This window comes from Chenopodium quinoa, unplaced genomic scaffold (assembly GCF_001683475.1).
Source record: "Chenopodium quinoa cultivar QQ74 unplaced genomic scaffold, ASM168347v1, whole genome shotgun sequence".
Lineage (NCBI taxonomy): Eukaryota > Viridiplantae > Streptophyta > Magnoliopsida > Caryophyllales > Amaranthaceae > Chenopodium > Chenopodium quinoa.
In genome coordinates, this window is record NW_018744662.1 from 3345563 (window position 1) to 3366871 (window position 21309).

The 21309-nt window shown below is 35.4% G+C and overlaps 2 protein-coding genes across 6 annotated transcripts; both read right to left on the minus strand.

Annotated features, from left to right (window-relative positions):
- Nucleotides 1-392: 392 nt before the first annotated feature.
- On the minus strand, nucleotides 393-4003 carry LOC110702097 (putative F-box protein At4g38870). Of its 2 annotated transcripts, none has more exons than XM_021879750.1 (3): nucleotides 3748-4002; nucleotides 2191-3405; nucleotides 393-796 (listed from the first exon to the last, which is right to left on the minus strand). In XM_021879750.1, the coding sequence occupies exons 2-3, from the start codon at nucleotides 3397-3399 to the stop codon at nucleotides 752-754; spliced, it is 1254 nt and encodes a 417-aa protein (XP_021735442.1). In that variant the 5' UTR covers nucleotides 3400-3405; nucleotides 3748-4002; the 3' UTR covers nucleotides 393-751. The 2 variants fall into 2 exon arrangements, with proteins under 2 accessions (XP_021735442.1, XP_021735443.1); XM_021879751.1 differs by lacking the exon at nucleotides 393-796 and having other exon boundaries at nucleotides 2214-2298; nucleotides 2490-3405; nucleotides 3748-4003.
- Nucleotides 4004-6933: 2930 nt separating this feature from the next.
- LOC110702096 (lysine-specific demethylase JMJ25-like) lies at nucleotides 6934-20219 on the minus strand. 4 transcript variants are annotated; one of them, XM_021879748.1, is made up of 12 exons: nucleotides 18523-20219; nucleotides 18316-18431; nucleotides 16989-17088; nucleotides 16756-16897; nucleotides 15655-15718; nucleotides 14739-15570; nucleotides 13342-13671; nucleotides 11923-12126; nucleotides 9309-9381; nucleotides 9107-9192; nucleotides 7384-7503; nucleotides 6934-7267 (listed from the first exon to the last, which is right to left on the minus strand). In XM_021879748.1, the coding sequence occupies exons 1-12, from the start codon at nucleotides 19216-19218 to the stop codon at nucleotides 7208-7210; spliced, it is 2823 nt and encodes a 940-aa protein (XP_021735440.1). In that variant the 5' UTR covers nucleotides 19219-20219; the 3' UTR covers nucleotides 6934-7207. The 4 variants fall into 4 exon arrangements, 1 of the variants encoding a protein (XP_021735440.1); XR_002507444.1 differs by lacking the exon at nucleotides 6934-7267 and having other exon boundaries at nucleotides 7457-7503; nucleotides 9309-9386; XR_002507445.1 differs by lacking the exons at nucleotides 6934-7267; nucleotides 7384-7503 and having other exon boundaries at nucleotides 9144-9192; nucleotides 11923-12098.
- Nucleotides 20220-21309: the final 1090 nt, after the last annotated feature.

Here is a 21309-nt window from a genome sequence, read left to right on the forward strand (position 1 = left end):
TTATGTTAAAATAAAAGTGATTGTGTTTTTATAGATTAATTTTTTGATGAAAATTTTAAAATAGCGGTCAATATGAATAATATAGGTCACTAGGTTAAAATTAGGATCATAACGTCATACTTCAGGTTTGCAACAATATTAAAAATCACACAACTTTTATTGAAGGTTACTATGTTAAAATTAAAGTTACTATATTTAATATAAGGGTCACTATGTTTAATACCAAAGCCAGTTACAAACGTGAAGAACTTCGGGTCAAGTTTTTCTGTGTAGTCTAAGGCTTTAGAAATCCAATCCGGATTGATGAGTCGGCCAAAATCAAGGTATTTTGTCTAAAAGGCTAACCATATAAACAATTAGATAACAACATCATACATATGAAAAATTAAACATATAATAAGAAATCAAACTAGGCTGGAGCTAAACTAGTATTATAATACTACATAAAGCAGCTTAAAAGACAAATCAATCAAATACACAAATCAATCAAAGATAAATTTTTTTTTTTTTCTTTTTTTTGAGATCATATTAGTTTTCCTTTCCCTTGTCTCAATTAGCCTACTTGGTATCTGTTATTGAAGCTTACCACTAAGCACCAATAAATTAAAGAGGGTGCAGATGCCAACATTTCCTTTATTCTTGGAATAATGTACAGTCGATGTCACCTTATTAAGCTGTAGAATCAACACAGTGAGGTGCCTGGCAGTTGATTGCAACAAGCTGCAGCTCTCACGAAAATGAATAGATATAATCATTGCTCAGTGAAACACCAATCGTCTTGCACCTCTTCAGAGTTCTGACCATCAAAAGTAAACATAAGCTATAGTGAAACTCTACTTTCAAACATTGATAAAATTACTTTTATTGTTCTAGCGACTTCAAAGATCAAACTAACAACTTCAGCTGCACAATCCACTAAACAAAACAGTACTTTACATTTATAGGTTCGTCGGATTGCTCCAACATCCAAGCGACAATATTCTTCCCACATTGGCACATAAATGTCAAGATGCATACACAGCAAAAGGAGGATGAAGCTACACTGAGACAACTAGATAGTGAACGAGTATTTAGCATCAAAAACATTTAGTGGGTTTGCATTGATACTTCCTGCATTGTCATACATAATACAATCTTCATGGTCTGGCTGACTACATATTCCCTAGATTCATTTTTCCATTCCATAGAGTTTAGAAGATTGATCGAGTCTTGACTCAGACTCAAGATTGTTCTAGATCTATAAATTTCTGCTCAAAGATAATTAAAAGTTGTAGTGATAACAAAAGATATGTACACAAAGTCCCTAATTATAATCACGACAAAACTAATTAAAGTCTAAAACGAGATCAAATGGGAGAGCATCAGGCTTGAGTGATACCAAAGAACACCAAACTGAAGGGTCTCCCTGAAAGATGACCTCCTTATCACCAACTGGTGACTATTAAGCCCAAATTTTCCAACTACTGAACACACAAAATTATATCAATATTACCAGGTTATTAGGGTGATAAATCTTCACATTGATCAACCCTTGCAACTTTAAATGGATTGCTTGACATTATCCTATACCCAAAACCATAAAGTCCCAAGGATTACCCAAAACTCTACGATTGAAAGGCTGGACGTGCCAATATTTTTAGAGCATTGGTGGAGATAAAATTGTGGGTTGCCCTGAATCTACTTTATTCGACTATAACCACCAGTCCACCTCACAACTTTTGATCCACCAATAAGATGGAGTGTCCATCCAAAGTAGGATGCAAAAGGATTAGCAATTCACATTGCACATAAAAGCATATATCAAAAATTCATAGAGACCAATGTATGGGAAGTCACAAGTGTAATGCAATTACTTGTCATATGTAAGTCGAGCTTTTCAGATTAACTGTTCATGTAAATCAAATATGCATTAGATATAAATAATACGGCTATCTTTGTTGGGAAATCACATTAAAAAGGAGCAAAAGTTCAGTCAAGACATACTCCATTAGAAACTGAAGAAAAGATGGATAATTATATAAAAGTGTCCGAAGCCAAAAAAAAAAAAAAACACACTACAACCTAAATAATCAAGTACACCACAATTAGTAAGATAATCACAACATGAAAGCCAAGACAATATATATGAGATTGCCGAAAAGCAATAAATGCAAGAAACAAGATTAAGTAACTGATCTAGTCAATACTCACATCAAGATCGTTAGGAGTCCTGCACCAGCTCTTCAATGTGATCAGGGTGTGTCTATATGTAAACAGAGAGAACAAAGAACCACAATGGATATCGCTTATTGCATTACTCTGTACAAGTTCCATATGACCAGAACTAAGATCATACATCATAAGTGAACGAGCAGAGCCCAAAAATATGATGTTGGATTTCGGATGAAATGCAAATGTATGTATCCATATGGTAAAAGTAGCAAAATACAAGCTTAATGCAAGTTCATATATGTGAGAGAAGGCGATTTTATACTTCAATATCCACTCACCCTGTTTGCTATGGTTGTCAAGCAACCACACCCACAAATGTCCATATTCTCTCTTTGCATACGATAAGGAGCCAGCTAATACCCCAAAACATCCTCTTGGAAGTGATATATTTCTCTCGTCTGGGGAAGCAATTATATGGATAGTCTTAGATTCAAGGTCAATACATAGAATCTTGTCAGGCAAAGATAATCTATATAACATGCCCTTGAAGTAAACACAGTGCCTAACCATCCGAAAGCACTCATAAGGAACAGGTAGCCTAACTTGAACCTCATGTGTCATCCACTCTCCAGTTTGGGAGCAAAAAATTAGCAAATACTGTGGCTGAGTTGTAAGTGATAAGATGACAATACGGTAATGAATGGACTCAGAAGGATCAAAGGCTAATGAGGCATAAAGGGAGGGCAGATGGAGTGTAGGTGGAGGGAGAGGAATGGGCACACATTGTTTGATGGCAGGATTACACACGTAAAAGCGGGGTTTAGGACGATGGACAAACAAAAGCAAGCCATTGCAACAGTCCAAAAAATCAGGACCGCGGTGATCAAACGGCAATATACTTGCATAAGACATGCCCTCAAACCCAGATTTCTCATCTTTCAAAGGAGCACCATCCATGATGTGCACACTATCATCAGATTTAATATGGTCAAAGAGTAGCTTTTTAACTTTTTGAGGGGAGTATGTCGTAAGATGTCCCAAGCTACCCGGTAATTGAGCAATACGGAAGTAAACCCCTGAAACAGGTGCCTCAACAGACAACCTGGGAACGCAAACATGGGTTATAATTCTATGCCACTCTTTCGATACACACTTGCACCTAATCAGATCCTTTTCAGAGAGCTTAACCAGAATATTAATTATCAGATCCACACTTAAAAGCTCCAAGCTTGTTTCTTGACTGCCCATTCTCTCCTAACAGCAACACAAACACATATAAGTGAAACACAATTCAGGATCCTAAAGATGCAAAAACAGTCCTGAAATTGAAAAGCCAGAATACTCTGGACCAACAATCCAATCAAACAAATTCATGGTGTATAAAGTTAATTTTTTTATAAGTTCTAGGATTCGGTAGATCTCGACTCAATTTTAAATCCATGACCGACCGAATTTCATACAATTATCAAATCACATAATCATATTCTAATCAATTGAAAATTTCAAACCTTATTGACAATTAAATTAAATACAGATCATTGATTAACCCTGGATTGTTAAATTGTTATTCGATGATTAAAAAAGATAATAACTTACCTCAGAAACTGCTTCAATGGAGGATTGAAGGGGAAGAAATAAATTATCAAAAAATGGTGGTGAAGATGGAGAGATGACTATGGAGTTTGGAGGTTGAAGGAAGAGGAGAGATAACAGCAGTTTTACTTTTATTGGGCGTTGGAATAAGAGAGACAATGAGGGAGGAATTCAGGGTATAAAAACAAGGCCGCCACCTGTTGGTTGGGCCGTTTTGTAAAGAAAATTCGAGATTGTCCGTATTAAAAAAAAAACCCCGCGATTTTGCCCGAATCAAACATTTCAACCCTAAATCACCCCGCATTGCAAATTACATCTATTACTTCCTAAAGGCTATTCCTGGTCAAATTTCATTAGTTTCAAATAGAAGCTTTTTGGGTTGCGTTCAAAAAAACATAGAAGCTTTTTGGCTCCAAACACTGTCGATGGAAGGTTCTCTTTCACCTCGAGGGCATAAGCAAAGTCCTCAAAGCCATGGGTGCAAATCTGTTTTAGGTGGAACTCAGAAAGATATATGGCTTATTGTATTGTGATGTCGAATCAGCTATAACTCAACTGAAACAAAATGGTGGTAATATCAACTCTGAGGAATGCATTTGGCCTTACTCCTCTTCACATTGCTACTTGGAGAAATCACATTCCTATTGTGAGGAGATTACTTGCAGCAGGTGCTGACCCTGACGCTAGGGTGAGTTATTCCTCTTTACTCTGTCTTTATAAGATTTACCTTCTATTCTAGTTAAGTTGGGAGTTGGGTATTAGTATATGCATTGTGAAACAAAATCTAACTTGAACCCCTTTTTTAGTATCTGTCAATGTGTATTATGCGTCATTTGGATTTGCATGTGTGGGTCAGTTGCTGATAAACTATCTGCTGCTGTTTCTGAGACTGGTGAAGTATTAACATGGGGCTGCAGCAAGGAAGGGCAACTTGGTTATGGTACATCTAACTCGAGCTCCAATAATACTCCTAGGTTGGTTGGATATATATTGCTGAATTGTTTTTATGTATTTGTGATGTTGGCATAATGAATTGCATGTCAAATTTTGTTTGGGAATATGTTCGTAAGAAGTGTTTTGAATAACTGTTCCAATTAGTGTTGAAATGAGATATATATTAATGTTATTATTGGGTAAAGGTCCCTCTTTGGATTATAGCTACAGTAACACTTGAGAGTTCTTTATATAGGGCTAATATGTTCATTGGATGGCCAATTCTGGGTTAAACGGTTGTTTTCCTGAGTTTTAGTACTTGAGTTTTCTTGTGGTAGTATGCAAAACCAGTTAAGATTGTATAAGCTAATTAGGCAGTCACGTTTATTCTACATAGATGGGGTGATATCTTTGGAGTTCTATTATTTCGAGTCCATCTAAGTTATTAGGCGAAAGTGTGCAAATGTGGTGGCAAATAAGTAGGTAATTTGACATCATGTAGTTTCATGTTCCATTTTTACTATCTGAATGACCCTTTTATCCTCTGAGATAGGGTGGCATTGCTAAAAAATGGAGCAATAATTTCTTTTTCTATATATAAAATAAAAAGGGTGCTTCTTAGGTTGAGTTTGAGTTTTAGTTATCTGGACTGATCGTATTTGATTAAACTTATCTATACTTTTTGTAGATGTAAAGTGGACTTGGGTAGCCCTTTCAGACCATAACATTATTTATTGGCTCTTGTTTTTTACCTCCCCTATACCCCTGACTTGTGGTGATATCATTTTCATTTATGCCTTTTGGAATCGAGGCTATCTAACTTTTGCAGCTATAGAGGTATGATAGTTTACAGTACATGTGAGCAGCAAGTATATCAGTACGTATATGACGTTTTAAACTCTACCATAGCTTAGAGTAATCAAAAGGCACTGGCATGGCGGTGTTCATGATGTGTAGTTTGAGTTGTGGTTTCTGGTATGGGTAAGATGTTGATTTTAGGCTTGTAATAGATCAACAGAAGCAGGATATGTGGTAGTTTGAGCTTGAGCTTGCAGCATGGCTACATGGAGAAATTTTAGTTTACTTGAAGGGAAAACTGGAAGAACTAGAGAATTACAGTGCTATATGAGCTTTGTTAGGTTATTTTTATCTAGTAATTCCTGTAACCTCAAAAAATTGCATCATCATACTCCAGTTCCAATCATCTATAATGTGTATAGCCCAGGTTCTTGTTTAGCCAGCTTAGTAATGTAAATAGACATGTTCTATGTGAAAAAATAACCTCAAGCATAGGATATGAAAGTGATTTAATTTTAAATAAACTTTGCGATATTGATTCAAAGTTTGCTTCATATACAGTGATAAGAGGCTTCTACAACTGGAACCGCATCAAACTAAGATACTGTGATGGAGATTCCTTCGTTGGCAATTCGGAGTTTGACAATGGGGTAGATATATTTCACTATATGGCTTGGTCTCATCTGATTTTAAGACCAGTTTTGTGTAGGTAGAAAGGTATGATAGTCCCCTCTATCTCAGCCATTGTTCGATGGTTTACAACTTCAATATACATATTTCTGCGTGTCAATTTGAGTTATTTTGTTGTCTAATTTGAGTTTTATTATGCCAATTTTCTGATCAGCAGCAATAGAAAATGAGCTTCACTCCACTACTATTAATTTTTAGCTTAGACCGACAATGTTTACCTTATTCATCATAACTTGAATCTAATTTACATATAATTGTAAGAAACTCTCTTAAAGAGAAAGCCCAGAGTATGCTACTGTCTCCATTAATTCAGGGGTCAATATCATAGGAATTGGAATTGGAATCATAGCCCAAAGTAGATTAGTCCTACTATTGTATTGGAATTGGAATTATAGTGTAGAAGTGTTGGTGGATTAGGGGTTTCAGACAGGAAGTGTTGGTGATTTTGTTGTATAGTTGGCCAGTTGGGGAGTATAACTAGAGCTGATATGTTGGTTTCTTTTTCTTTGGAGACTTGTTATTGATCAATCAATGTAATCAAATTTTTATTTTACATTTTGAGTCATTTGAGCTAATTCTTTCAAGTACTGCTGCTTGTGTGTTTTCCTGTGTTTGTATCAATTCTCGCGGTTATAAGATTCATACTTTGAATTGGGGTTGGCGGTATTCGACGGAGGAAATGATAATTAAAAAATCCAATCTTTTTCTTTCTTTCCGTTAGTACATTGAAGAAAGATAGAAATACTTGTAAAGTCAATTAAAAGTGTCTTAGAAACAAAGGGTCAATATTATGTTCCAAATGTTTGGACTGACGTGCCACATTCCTTGAGGCTCGCGCTATTGTCACCATCCTCACAATTAGACTTGCTGTGAGTGTGCAAGCTATACTAACAATTAAACTAACTTCCAAAACACAGCTCAGTTAACATTATTTGTACAATATAGAAGCCTCAACTCTGTTCAAGTCACCCTTAACTGCAGACCTGAATTACGAGAAAAATTACTCAGGTCTAGCTCAGGCAACCAATTCTTCATCTGACTCCTATATGGTCTTCAAGTCGTTTAAAGCCTGCTTTACAGCATATATAATCATTTTCCAAACCTACACCAAGAATATAATCAGATTTTTCCCAGAAGTTCACATTCTTCTAGTCTATGTTTTAGTCAATAATGCTAAGGAAGCACTAGAAAATATGCAATCATCGGCAAAAGACATACCTCCAATTTATCCTCCTTGGCTTGGTGATTTCGAGGCAGACTACGAAGCTCCCCAGTAAGACGGATACACTCATGAACATTCTCGGGAGAGATAAAATCAAGCGCAACCTTTATGCATGACTGGAACATACAGACAGGTCAATTCATCAAAATCATGCATAATACTCCCTCCATAGCAATATTATCTTTTATTATACAACTAGCTTAATATACACATGATGCACGAGGTTAAAGAATAAAGAGAAAATACATGCACGAGGTTTATCACGGGGACAAAAGTGTAATTTTTGAGGTAGCGGTTTTACTCCGTGATAAACGAAATTTGTTTATCACGGAGATTAACTGGGGCAGCCTCAAAGAATAAATACTTAAAAATACTTATGTCATTATGTGACATCTCCTATTCATATTCTTCCTTAAAATTTTATTTGCTATCTTTCAGAAAAAAAAAAATTATTTGCTAAACTCTATATATAGCTGCACAATTGTGTGTGTGTTTTTTTTTTTGAATGACAATATTTACATTTACTTTTTTTTTTTTTTGAGAGGATTTTACTTTCTTACATGACACTTCCTAATTTCCTATGCTCTTTAAAAAGGTATTTGAAAAAAAAAAAAAAAAAAAAAAAAAAAAAAAAAAAAAAAAAAAAAAAAAAAAACACCACATTTATCTTTCACTTGTCTATAACGGATAAAGCCCACCATTTTCTGTTATCACCTTTTCTCTCCATCACATAAACCCATATTATCCACTTTTTAGTTTTTACACATTTTGACCCACCCCTATTAAACTTCTTAACATGAGTACTGATTACTGAACAATAAATAGAAGACAAAATTAAGGATTTTTTTGACACTTACCACCTACAATAGTTGCTGTTTTAGGAATTACCACCTACAGTTTTTTTTTTTTTTAATTTTGCCGCCTACTATTTTTTAAAACATCAAAACTTCCCACCTACTTGGCTCCGAACGGCAGTGTGATGTCATGTGAGGCCCACTAACTACCTTTTCACCCTATTTCCCTCCTTTTTTTCTCTTTCTCTTTCGATTTCTCATTCCCCTATATTGTAATCCTCTCAAAATTGGGGAAAAACTTCAAAATAAATTACATATTCATGTCAATTTTTTCACGAATTGAAGTTTTTCCCCAATTTTGAGAGGAGTACAATACAAGGGATGAGAAATCGAGTGAGAAAGAAAGAAAGGGAGGGAAAAAGGGTGGGAAGGTAGTTAGTGGGTCCCACATGACGTCACATTTGAGTTGAGAGCCAAGTAGGTGGGAAGTTTTAATGTTTTAAAAAATAGTAGGTGGTAAAATTCGGAAAAAAAAAAAAAAAAAAAAAAAAAACTGTAGGTGGTAATGGCTAAAATAGCAACAATTGTAGGTGGTAATTGTCAAATATCCCCAAAATTAACCAAGAAACTAGCTTTGATCCATAAAAGTAAAAAGGAAAATGATATATACATGCATACAACCCTTAGGGTTTGAAAAAATATTTCCACTTGATTAGGAATGCGTAATTTTGTCAAGCATTCCTAAAATAAAACCAAATTACATAATGTATTAAGTGCTTATATTAAGAGGCATATATCAATATCCAATAACTCAAAAAAATTTGTAAAATAAGATGATATAATGATTATTAAAGCCTAAATATTTTTTTAAAAAAAAAATTCACAAGTGAAAGTAAGATAAGGCCACGGGAATCAATATGGTTACCTTCAAGTTTCTAACTTGGTGAGGACAGCCAGCAGGGATTAAGACTGCTTCTCCAAGCTTTTGAACAAATGTCCATGGCTCAATTCCTGTAAGTAGCATAGAATTCAAGCCAATATAAGCAGCAATAGAGAGAAGTTAAATGATTAAGAAAGGCTGAGTAAAAAACCATTGAGAGAGCTACAGAAAACAATCTTAAACCTACCATATACTTCCTTCAGCTTCCTTTTATGCTCCTCATTCAAGTAAAATGTCTGGTCATGAACAGGGTGAATGACCTACACTTTCATACCAAATCAAACAATGAAACTTAAGAAGAATATATCAATAAGTTTGAGAATAGCTAACATTATAAATGAAAACTAATGTCATCATAAAGAAAGCTCAGTCCTTAGAACGCGCATATAGTTACAGCATTGGCGAATCTTCAGATACCAACCAAAAGGAAAGCATGCTAGCAAATAAGGAGCTTAAAAATAGATTTCAATTCACCTTTTGTAAAAATTAGGGTCTCCAATTACATGGATGGGTGTCAAAATTTAAAAGGAAAAAAAAGGAAAGCATGTCAATGCTCACATCTCAAGCAATAAGAAAGAGAGTGATCCTTGATAATTTACTAGCGCATGAACACTTCCAACAACAAATAGACATACAAACCATTGCCAACAGCACCTGAATGGCAGGAAGGAAAAATAATTCCCATGAAGCTCAACTTCATTGGTGCAGGCAAAAGTAAGAAAAACCCTATTGTCTTTGCAAGAATGAATGCAGTAAGGCTAACAAGTTGACCACTTTCCAGAGAATAGAAAAGGCAGAACAATGTAGGTTAGGGGTGCAATTTTTCTTAAGAAAGATGCTGCTTCAGTTTTCTTTTTTTCATAGAGAGGATTTAAGAGCAGAAGAAATTTAACACAACAGAGTCAGTGAGCACAAAACAGAGAGAAGAGCAGGAGTGTGGGATTATATGGAGAGTATTAGTGCAGCCACACATAAAACTACTCCTATATTGTAGGGTATTAGTGCAGCCACACATACTTCATTTTGTGTTAATTTAATACCAATAATTAATTTTAGTTTCATGTGAGTATATGTTATGGTTCTTAATAATGGTAATAAAAGGTAGACCGGCTTTCATTTCACGTGAATCATGTACCATGAGTACATGACTGACAAGTAACTTTTTATGGTAGGATCTAATAGCTTATATCAATGAAAATTTTGCGGCTATCAATGAAAATCTCTCTCTCTCTCTCTCTCTCTCTCTCTCTCTCTAATGGTCAACGCAGTTTCCATCCTTTTTTTTCCTCAGGTAGCTTCCAGGTTGTTCACACTGCCCCCTTCTGTTTATTATCCTCTACAATATGGCAGTATGTCCCTTTTTACAACTCTCCCTGTTTTTCTCCCTTGCCCCTAGGTAATGGGTAGCTTTCATCTGGGAAATCATTCCCACCATCTCTTAGTCTCCACATACATCCATCGCCTTCATCTCCCCAAACACTCTCCAAATTGTCAGCTTGAGGGTAGTGGCAGATTGGGGGTGTTTAAAAATTAATTTGGTAAGCTTTTGATGCCAAGTCACCCCTATATTGATATTATAGGAGGTTACTCCCTTTTGGGTATCTACAAATTAAGTTATAGTAAATTTACAAATTTGAGAGTGCTATGGGATAGCTCATACTGGTTAATAGACATCATACCTTCGTAGTCCAAGCTGAGAAATTGAATTTGGCAAAGGAGACTAGACCTAAAGACCAATTTCGCCAGCCGGTGATAATCATTTTGAAGACCCAATGCGATTTAAATCTTTATTAAGGACTAATTCCACTGCTAGCAAGAGTAGAATGCCTTGCTTTATTTTAGTCCACCAATCGGTTTTAGGTACAATTGCATAGATTTATATACTTTTAACCAACTCCTGCAAATCTCATCGCATTTCGTGGTCCACATTCCAAAGCTAAAGATTGAAAAAGGACCATTGTTGGGAGAGAGAGGGGGAAGCTGCACTTTTATAGCCTACTATTGTGTAGATGATTATAAAGAAATGGGTGGTAGTTGGAACTTGGGAGTGGAGTAATCTTTTCATTGTAATTAGTGGGAAATATGCCGTTACTTTTCAAGGATGTGAGTGAGGGGTTTATTTTTATAAAGTTTGTTTAAAAAGTATTCCCTCCGATCCTGAATGCTATTCCCATTTTGACTTTTGCATGCTTGGCAATAAATTACTTTGGCAATAAATATTTTTAGTTTCATATTAGTAAAACAATATAACAATTAAATATTAATAAATTACTAATTGAAACGAATCAAATAAGACCCAATATGACTACATTTTGTTTTATATATTGAGAGTAATTTAGAAGAAACTATCATAAATAGTGCCATGATTCCAAATGGAATAAACAATAAGGATTGGAGGGAGTAGTAAGTAAAGTGGTCCCAATATAAGTGAGAGAAATAATAAAGAAATTGTGGGTATATGCCATTTATAAAAGTGTTGCAAGAAATGTGGGACAGCTTTATAAGTAAGGAAATGTGGTCCCAATATAGTTGCAAGAATCACTATATAGATATTGGAATAATGAACCAGAAGCCTTAGCATCTATTGCCATTGGCTAAGCTTTTGTTCTTTGTATCAAGTCATTAGTATAATCTATTAAATTATTAAATACTCAAGAAGTAAAATATTACACATTTGTCATCTTTATTTATATTAGAAATTTTTTAATCCTCACAGGAATAATATTACTTGCAACCTGAAATTGATCACTTGCCTTATGTAGCTTACATGCCTTAATTAAATGAATGAATAGTAGTATTACCTGGCTCAATGGAGAGCAATGATCATGCCTAAATTCCGTATAATGTCCCTTCAAATACTCCTGTAGCTTAAGAACGTCTTCTCTACGAAAGATGTCCCAATGAGCACCTTCACTTTTATCCTCTGAACCTTCCAAGATCCCAGATGGACGAGCACCTTTACCAAGATGCAGAGTACCTTCAGTAGTATGTGTCAAAATATTGACCTAGAAATCCAATAAACAAAATAGCAGTAAGTAGACTCAGCACATTTCAAACATAAAATACTGAGTAAAAACCTTCAACCTTCCAATAAAACTATCATCTAGAAGTTTAGAACTGATCGATGTCAAATGCAAGACATTGCTTGTTTGTAAAGCGTATTGTTTGCTTTGGTAATGAGCAGAACTTCAACACATAGCAATACAAAGTTCTCAAATGGCCAAGACATTATAATTGAATTCTAACGGGCCTAGTTCATTGGTATCAAGTTGCAATCACACACACACACACACACACACACACACACACACACAGCCTTATTCAATTTTATTGCATAATTCGCATAATCGCATTTATTACGTAAAGCCTGCCAACTTAAACTGTTTGATCATTAATCAATGAAAAAACAATACATCAATCAACAACAACAAAAAATGATAATTACATTTATTATGGAAAGCATAATATTATAACTTAGTTCTCTGTGCTTGCAATATATACACAATATCTCCAAACAGGACAACCATGGCAATTCCAGCATAGTAGTAATGAATAACTTTACAGCTGACAGATCTCTTCTAGCACTGTCATCACTAAATCAAACAGACAAGTTTCTACTTTAAGAGTCCTTGCAATTAAAGTCAACATAATGACAATATATCATACAGTCATCAGCCAAAACAGCAATAGAGGATGTTGCAGACCTTGCAGTGCTCAAAACTAATGCTCCCTCCATTTGTAAGTAATTAATCATCTAGCTTGACCATTACTAACTTTAGTTACATATTTAAAAAAATAAAAATAAAAAAAAAGTATACTTTTTGTATATACAAATCAAAATAATTCATGGTAAATACAAATTTTTGTATAACAAACAAATAACAAAAAATCCTTAGTCCCAAAATGATTAGGTAGTAGCTAACATGAATTGTCATAAAGAGCCGCCCGATATAGAAAAAGGGAAATAACAAGAAATTTTTGTATATACACTAATAATTTTCATATATATTAGTTAATATACAGAGTCGATAATAACAAACTTTGAGCTTGAAAAAGGAAGTGGAACAGCTACTTGCAAATAGAGGGAGTATGAAATAGTAGACTTTTTCGTACACACTATAGGCAATTTCAAATTTTGTATTAATGTTGATTGCATGGAGGAACATTCATGCATCATTCAAGGTGCAAAGAAATAGATAGATACAGATAAAAATACGTACCACATCAGACATGTGATAGTGAAGCTTGGTGACAGAGTCTCCAGAACCCAATTCTTGAGCACATCCATAAGCAATATAGGCCTTTGGACCCAAGTCTGGCTTCAAAGTTCTTAAAGGCCACTTGGCAGCTAGGTTCAAAACTCCATTCCTGGGATGTGTATACTCCTTAAATGGCAATGCTTTGATAAATTCAGCACTATGACGTGGTAAACGCTGCTCAAATTTACCAATAGGTGGCCAGTCTTTCAACTTCAGTAAGCCAGGCCACTTAGCACCCTCCAATCGACCTCGTGAATAATCTTTAAAAAATTGGTGAGAGTTGAGATCAACCTACAGCGAATGGCACCCAACATCCATCACAATTTAAGCAACAGAGAACAAAAAGATTATACAATTGAGAATCACAGCATTGATAAAAGCAAAAACAATGGACAAAATAAAACACACTATAAAACCTTAACTTAAAGAAAAACAAAAAAAAAACAAAAGTTAAAATTTTAGAAAAAAAAAGTGGCCCTTTGTTATCAATGATGGTCAAATAGCTTGCCAAAGTCTTGACTTCTGGTGGATTGACTAAAATAGAAAAGACAACTTGGGATGCAAGGTCGCAAGGAGTGATGAATGTTACAATCCAGAGTTTATGTGAAGTAGTTACATTTATTAGTTGTTTACAGTCCTATCATATTGGAAAATTTCATGGTTGGACGTATTTATTAGCTAGCATGAAAAGAATATTCAAATGTATTTATAATTGCATCCCTCTTCTACGATTCGGAAGAAAGTCTTCCACAATGAAGTGCGCTTGTTTCCAAATTCATATATTCCATACTTACTATTTAGAAAATAAACCGTGTTCATTTATAGACGAGTGTTCCTTAAAAAAAATTCTCGTAAATAAGAGATAGATCAAGAAAAAAATTTCAATGTTTATTTATGTATGATGATTATAACTTAATATTTATTATTAGATGAAGACTGCTAAAATTACTTTGTAGTTCGTACTATATCCATGACTATCATTACTTTACTTAGTAATTGTCTGAAACTACCTATCAAAATCCTGAACCAGATGAAATATATCATTTATAGGGTGAATGGAGATATGAAAAGCTGAAGAGAGACAACAGGGACACATAAGCGAGTTCATTTCAGTCCAAAGCATATCAAGACAAATTGTGGCTCCATATCAATGGGAAGATCACAGATTTTAACTGCATATAGATTAGAAGCAAAAAATGCCCCATACATCAAATAGTATAGGATTTTGATAAGGTTTAAAAAAAAAACACCAAGCTTAGAAACACTCAAAGCAACAGAAAACATAAAATGGCAATGTAGGTCATCAATTTAAGCAGGTAAATTAGTTTGTCCTGAGATGCAAGTAGCATAGCAGTTACCTCAGACCAATCTGAGCAATTAACAGCTTTCACCTTCAATACCCTATTTCCAACTTCACGAAAAGCACGCCACATGACCATTGGTTCCCAACTTAAACCAGGATTAGTCTCAAGAGCATTCCTGACAATGATTGGTTCTCCTAGGGTCCAATGCCACTGGAAGTGTTTGAGATCTCCATTTTGAATGTCCCCAGCATCTGGGCAATATAAATAATTGTCATTAGAACCTTCTCTGAAAGCACATTTCCGCACGATGCCTCCACAGTCAACATCTGAAGCAGAGCATGAACATTCCTCAGGAGCATGGGAAGAATTATCTTGTTCCCATTGGGACACAGTCTGCTCCGCTTTCTTCAACAATTCTGAGACCCAACCATCTGATAAGATACATTTTAATTCAAGAATTGCACCACCACAACCCTCATATATTGGTGGAGGGCAAGTAATGGCACCATTGTTCTCTGCTTTCCATTCAGATGTAGCCTTGTTTTGATCAAGGGGTAACTCAGGAGAAAGGCCGCCAGCTATTCTCTTTACTTGAGCAGGAGCATCTTTGCCTCCAGCAATTCTCTCTGATTGGGCATGCGCTCTCTTTCTAGCTGAACCCTCCAAATTGGAAAGAGTGTTGTAGCCTCTAGTAGATTTTTTTGACCGACCACGAGAGCTTTTAGCATGCATAGATTGTACATCCCTGTTAACATATTCCGTTACAGCTTCTTCACAAACCTGCAGCTGTCCAGCACGAACTTCCCGGCAGCAAGTGAGACACAAATCATACATACATTCTGGACAACTTCTGTGAAGATCGACAATGGAGTTTCTGCAGTTGTTGCTGCACCAAATATGACCGAATCATGGCCTGAAGACTAATAGCAACTCATCAGGAACAGCAAAGCACTAAAGTATACCCCTTTACCAGAATACACGCTCATTTTCTCGCCCAATTGCATTTTGAATTTCTACTTCAGATACTAGTACACCTACAAGAACAACCACCAATTTATAACAACTGTCACAAAGGTATCTTTGTCGAGCCAATTTTTGGGGTATACATGGGAATTTGAAACCACAAGATGATAACCTAGAATTCATTAAAAAAAAACTTCATCTGTTTTTTTTTAATAGCTCCATTTGGATTTATTCGCTATTCACGTATCCCTCTTTGACCATCTTTTGTGTTTTATATGTAAGAAAAAAATACTCGTTTTGATTTATGCTTTTCAAATATCAAATTTTATAACTTTTACTAAAACCAAACTGACAATATTAATGTCCAAAGTTTTACACATACACGCACATGCACCGCACGCACGCGCCCGCACACACACACACACAATACAAGTATGATTGTATGAATAAGCAACTGGGAACAGACAATAGCAGGTAGATAAAAATCATAATAAATGCACGGGTCAATATTTAGAGTGCACAGAAAAAACTCTATGATCCCCCTAGCAATATTTCACTACACGTCCACCTAGTTCCAAACATTATTATCCACATGAAAATTTAGGCTGCAATTATCCACAAAAAATCTCGTTCAACAATGTTTATCTTCTTCAAAGAGTTGCAAAAGTCGAAACACCAAAAAAAAAACATTATCAATTAAAATACTATGAGGAATAATAATCAATTATTTAGTCATCACAGCGACATGCTGGAAACAGATCATACCCAGAATATGAGATGTCAGAGTTTTCAGATTTTGTAGTTATATTACACATGGGTAGATACATTGACAAAACAGAAGATAAACCCAGTACTTCTGCGCAAGATATTGGAGTCAACTTCCCAAAAATAATTAATAGCAAAATCAGATTTCAGTGACAAAATACTATGCAATTATGCATCGTTCATCTGCTGGTACACAAGGAAATGGTTCTCACATCAAGTCATTTTAAAATGTGCATCTAAATCAAATTGCAAGAAATCAACAAAAGTGATCAACATGCACATAAAGGCAACTGTGAATTAGAAAAGATATGATGCCATCGTACAAGAGAACATGAAACAATACCCTGAATTATGGCTTCTATTTCCTTTTCTGTCATCTGTTCCTGATTAAATTGCTTTAGAAATGGCAGAATAGTCCTCAACAGATTTTTGGTGTGGTCAATCTTTACTTCTAGGCTAATATTATATCCATCCTTCACCTGATTCTATAAAAAAAATGTCAACCCATGAATTCTGTAAGTAAAATAATACAGCAAAAAGAAACATCTCACTGAGATAAAGAGAGGAAAATCACACTTTGAAAGGTCCCTCCATGCGCAGACATGCCTTGCAGTTGCAGTTCCCACGGCAAATTGGACAAGCCAGCGCAATCTGCTCTTCGGTCATCTGTGGATACCTGGTCCACAAAATCATCAAGAGGATTTTAACATCCTTTTTTCCATCAAAAGCCATAATACTACTGGAATTCTTTTTTTATTATTATTATATTTCGAAAACAGTACTACTGGAAAAAAGACACCAACGCCGTTAAATGAGATGATTTAATAAAAGGTAACGGAAGAGGGGAGGGGGGGGGGGGAGTACAGTGCACGGTAGCACAAATAGGAGTTGCTCTACAGTTAATGTATGGTAGGCATTTATGGCGCTCATCTTAAAAGAGTCAGGTTATAACTTGACAGCATATGCTACATTATCTTGTCGATAGAGAATAAAGAGCAATTGCATAAAGCAGAAACAGCTATTAGTAATGAACAATTTTAACCAATAGAATAGACAATACAAAGAACCTAGCTGAGCAAAGCAAACAATCTATACCTATGCTACTTCGTATTGTATTGAAAAGCGTCAAATTTCCACATGACCCCTCAATTAGAAAAAACTCGAACACATGACCTTTTGAAATGAAAAGTGAAAACTTAACCATGTTTTTTTTGAAGTCCAAAACACCAATCTAATATAACATTTTTTTAAATATTTCAAAATAAGATATAAAAATGTCTTATAAGCATATCTCTTTAAAAAGTTTACACAAGCAGTTAACATTTTTTTTAACTCCAACACTTTGTGGAGTTATATTTATTTAATTTATTTTCCTCAATAGACAAAATTTTACTATTTGTAACAATCCGGAACAATCACTAGTTATGCAAAGTAAATACTACCTCTGTTTCATATTATATCTAACATATACTAAAAACGTATGTTACCCACTATGTGCAACAAATGTTTTCTTTCCATTTTAAGTTGTCATTTCTCTATCTCACTCCTTATCACATGCATGTCTAGCTTTCTATCTCCAGTTATCACTCACAAACAAATTTTGCCTAGAAGTCCATGTCTAGAGCTTTGTTGAACATAATAAGAGGCAGAGGTAGTAGCTAAGAATATCGCAGCAAGTAGGAAGTTATACAACAAATTCAGAAGGGGTAAATATGAATAAAATTTATACCGCATCACACTCAAGTACATGACAATGTCCTCAACATACAACAGAACAAGTGAAAGTTTGGTATTTATCAGCACAATGATATAAAGTTAATTTTCAAGTACACTTGCTATTTTATAATAAGTTCAACCATGTTATTGAACAAGCACAATGAACATCAAAAACAGAAAGACAGACCAGGTTGTGATGCAAGGAATGCAAAACCGTTTGGTCTTGCATTTGGAGCACCTAATAACTCTTCCTTTGTCACCCCTGTGGCACTGATGACACACGCTCGAGTCAATCTTAATCCTCTGGCCAAGAGAAGGAAAAAAAATGGTCAGAAAACAGTACAGCAAAGAAAATTCAAAGCAAGGGAAACTGAAACCCAGTCATTCCAATTACTTTATCAATCTTGTGTTTACTCCCCTCAGTGCCATTTTCACAAACACCTGGTGTGCCCTTCTTTATTTCTTCATCTTCCTGTTTTTCTTCCTCTTGTTGAGAATCATCCTCAAACAATGCATCACCATCGTCTTCGTCGTCCTCATTCCGCAGTTTCCCCTCAACCACACTACCAAGCCCTTCATTACTATGAGCAAAGTCATCAACTTTCTCCTCAATCTTTCGAAACTTAACCCGGGAAATCCCAATTTCTCTCTCCTCACCTCTCCCTTTCTTCCCTCTTACTGAAATTTTCCGCGCACTTTCTTCCTCTTCCTTTTTCTTACTTCTAACAAGCTTCTCCTTAAGTTTCGTAAGTGTTATCTCCAGCGGACTTTTCTCTTCTCTCTCAGAGCCATTTTCACAAACACTTGGTGTGCACTCATTTTCCTCAACCTCTTTTACATCACCATGATTCCCCTCTTTCTCTTCTTCTTCATTTTTCTTATTCTCAACAAAATCCCCATTAAATTGAACTGGGGTTAATTTCAGGTAACTTTTTTCTTCGATTTTTCCAGATTCAGGAGAATTATGCTTCTTAATTACTGGAAATAAATATGAAACAATATGTTGGTAACACATTTTGTCACCTTTAACCATGCATCTGCTACAACTCCGTATTCTCTCACTTTGTTCTTCATCCCTTCGAACGTCCATTTCGCCTGAATTCTTTCTTTCTTCTGAATTCTTCAACTTTTTGTCACCATTGATAACGTTTCGTTTTGAATTGTGTTTCGGATTTTAAAATGTTAAGAAGAAATTAGGGGGAAAATTGGTGGATTTTTTAGGGTTTAAAATTGGATCTGTGTAAATTGGAATGGGGATGCAACTAAACTTTTCTTAAACTCATCAATTTTTCTTTTTTTTCTGAAACTCATCAATTACACGCTGCAACACTTTACAAATGAGAAGATTCCTCAAAGGTTTAAGCTTCCTTAAAAAAAAATAGACAAAATTGCCCGGAATAATCTGACCTTTGGGCCGTCCGCGAAAAATAATCTCATCTTTGAGTTATTTTTAAATAATCTCACCTTTCATGCCAATTTTATTCAAATGGTCCCAACCAGCCAGTTAACTTGTTATAGCAAGTTGTTTGACACGTGTTGGCACCTGATTGGTCTAAATAATAAAATTAAAAAAAAAGTTACAAAAATTAATTAATTAATTTTAAAAACACCCACCAGCCAAACCACCAACCTTGCCGCCACTCCCAGCTGCCGACCTCCCAGAATCCTGCCGCCAAACTCCATTGTCCCAGGAATCCGGTCGTCGAACTCCCTTGTCCCAGGAATCCGGCCACGCGCGAACTCCCTTGTCCCAGGAATCCGGCCGTTAAACTCCCTTAGCTTGTCCCAAGAATCCAGCCACCCCCCCCCCAAATTTCGACCTTGCTAACCAACCCCATCCCCCGATTCCGACGTCGCTGACCTCCCCCATCCCCCGATTCAAGCCGCATCGAACTCCCTGCCCTGAATTTGCGTCGAACCCAATGTCGGGTTTGGTTTGGTTGGTTTTCGAATGGTTTTGAGGTTGGCTGGGTTTGGGTTAATGGGGTTTTGGGGTTGGGTTGGTTGGGTGGGATTCCGGTCGTCAGCGCGGTCAGCTTCTAGGTGGCGGTGGTTTCAGGTCTGGTGGGATGGTGCTTCTAGGGTTTAGGTTTGGGTGGTGGTGGGGATGGTGATGGCTGAATTGGTGTGGCGATGGTGGTTTTTTAATTTTTTTTTTTTTACTTTTTTTTGTTTTTTTTTTTTTACCAATTAAGTAACGACACGTGTAAATTAAACTTTTGAAAAAAAAAAATTTACCTACTCAACCGGTTCCAGGTAAAATAGGACCATTAAAAAAGATCGGGGGGTAAAGGTGGGATTATTTAAAAATAAAGCAAAGGTGGGATTATTTTTAGCGAACGGCCCAAAGGTGGGATTATTCCGGGCAATTTTTCCTAAAAAATAAAAAAAGGTTTTAAGTAAGTTTTATAAAAATAAATAGGAAAATTTGATAATTACCACCTACTATAGTTCATGTTTTAGTAATTACCACCTACAATTATTTTTATTTTATTTTACCACCAACAATTATTCAAAACCTTAAATTTTACCACCACTTTTCCCAAACGTTTATGCATGACGTCATACCCTACAATTTCCCTCCTTTTTCCCTTTTCCTCTCAATTTCCCCTTCTCTATTCTTTCAATTCCATTTTCTTTCTTCTTTAATTCCCTTTGGTGATGCTAATCCATCATTTTTTCCTCACAAGTTAGATTCAAACTGCCCTCTCTCTCTCCTCTTTCCTTTTCAATTTTTTTGGGTAATTTTTTTTTCAAAAATTATCATTCAATTAGTAATTTCACCGTAAAAGAACACAAAGGGACCAAAAATGAACAACAAAGACAACAATGGAGGGGTACCAAGCTTAGGAAATCTATTGCTTTCAAACTCATGCATATTGGGCAAAAAGCTAGGTAAATTGGGTTTTTTTTATTGCTTTTGGTAAATTTAACATAAATGACAAACATAATTTTGTTAATCATAACGTCAAATTCAAGAAATTTGAGTTAATTTCTCCAAATGCCTCACTCAAATCAAATCCCCAATTTGATTTCAAAACCCTAATTTCATTTCAAAACCCCTAATTTCATTTCAAAACCCCTAATTTAAGTTTTCCAAAGCATAAAACAACAAAACATACTTTTTTTCCTTGATTGCATTTTGAGTATTGAAGCAAGAAGAATGATTTTTGAAACCCTA

Coding starts and splice junctions, on each gene's coding strand:
- LOC110702097 (XM_021879750.1), bottom strand. CDS start 3,399: ATGGGCAGTCAAGAAACAAGCTTGGAGCTTTTAAGTGTGGATCTGATA. Junction 797..2,190: donor GGACTCCTAACGATCTTGAT/GTGAGTATTGAC, acceptor TTTGATGGTCAG/AACTCTGAAGAGGTGCAAGA.
- LOC110702096 (XM_021879748.1), bottom strand. CDS start 19,218: ATGGACGTTCGAAGGGATGAAGAACAAAGTGAGAGAATACGGAGTTGT. Junction 18,432..18,522: donor GTAAACACAAGATTGATAAA/GTAATTGGAATG, acceptor TCTCTTGGCCAG/AGGATTAAGATTGACTCGAG. Junction 16,898..16,988: donor GCATGGAGGGACCTTTCAAA/GTGTGATTTTCC, acceptor TTTTTTTTATAG/AATCAGGTGAAGGATGGATA.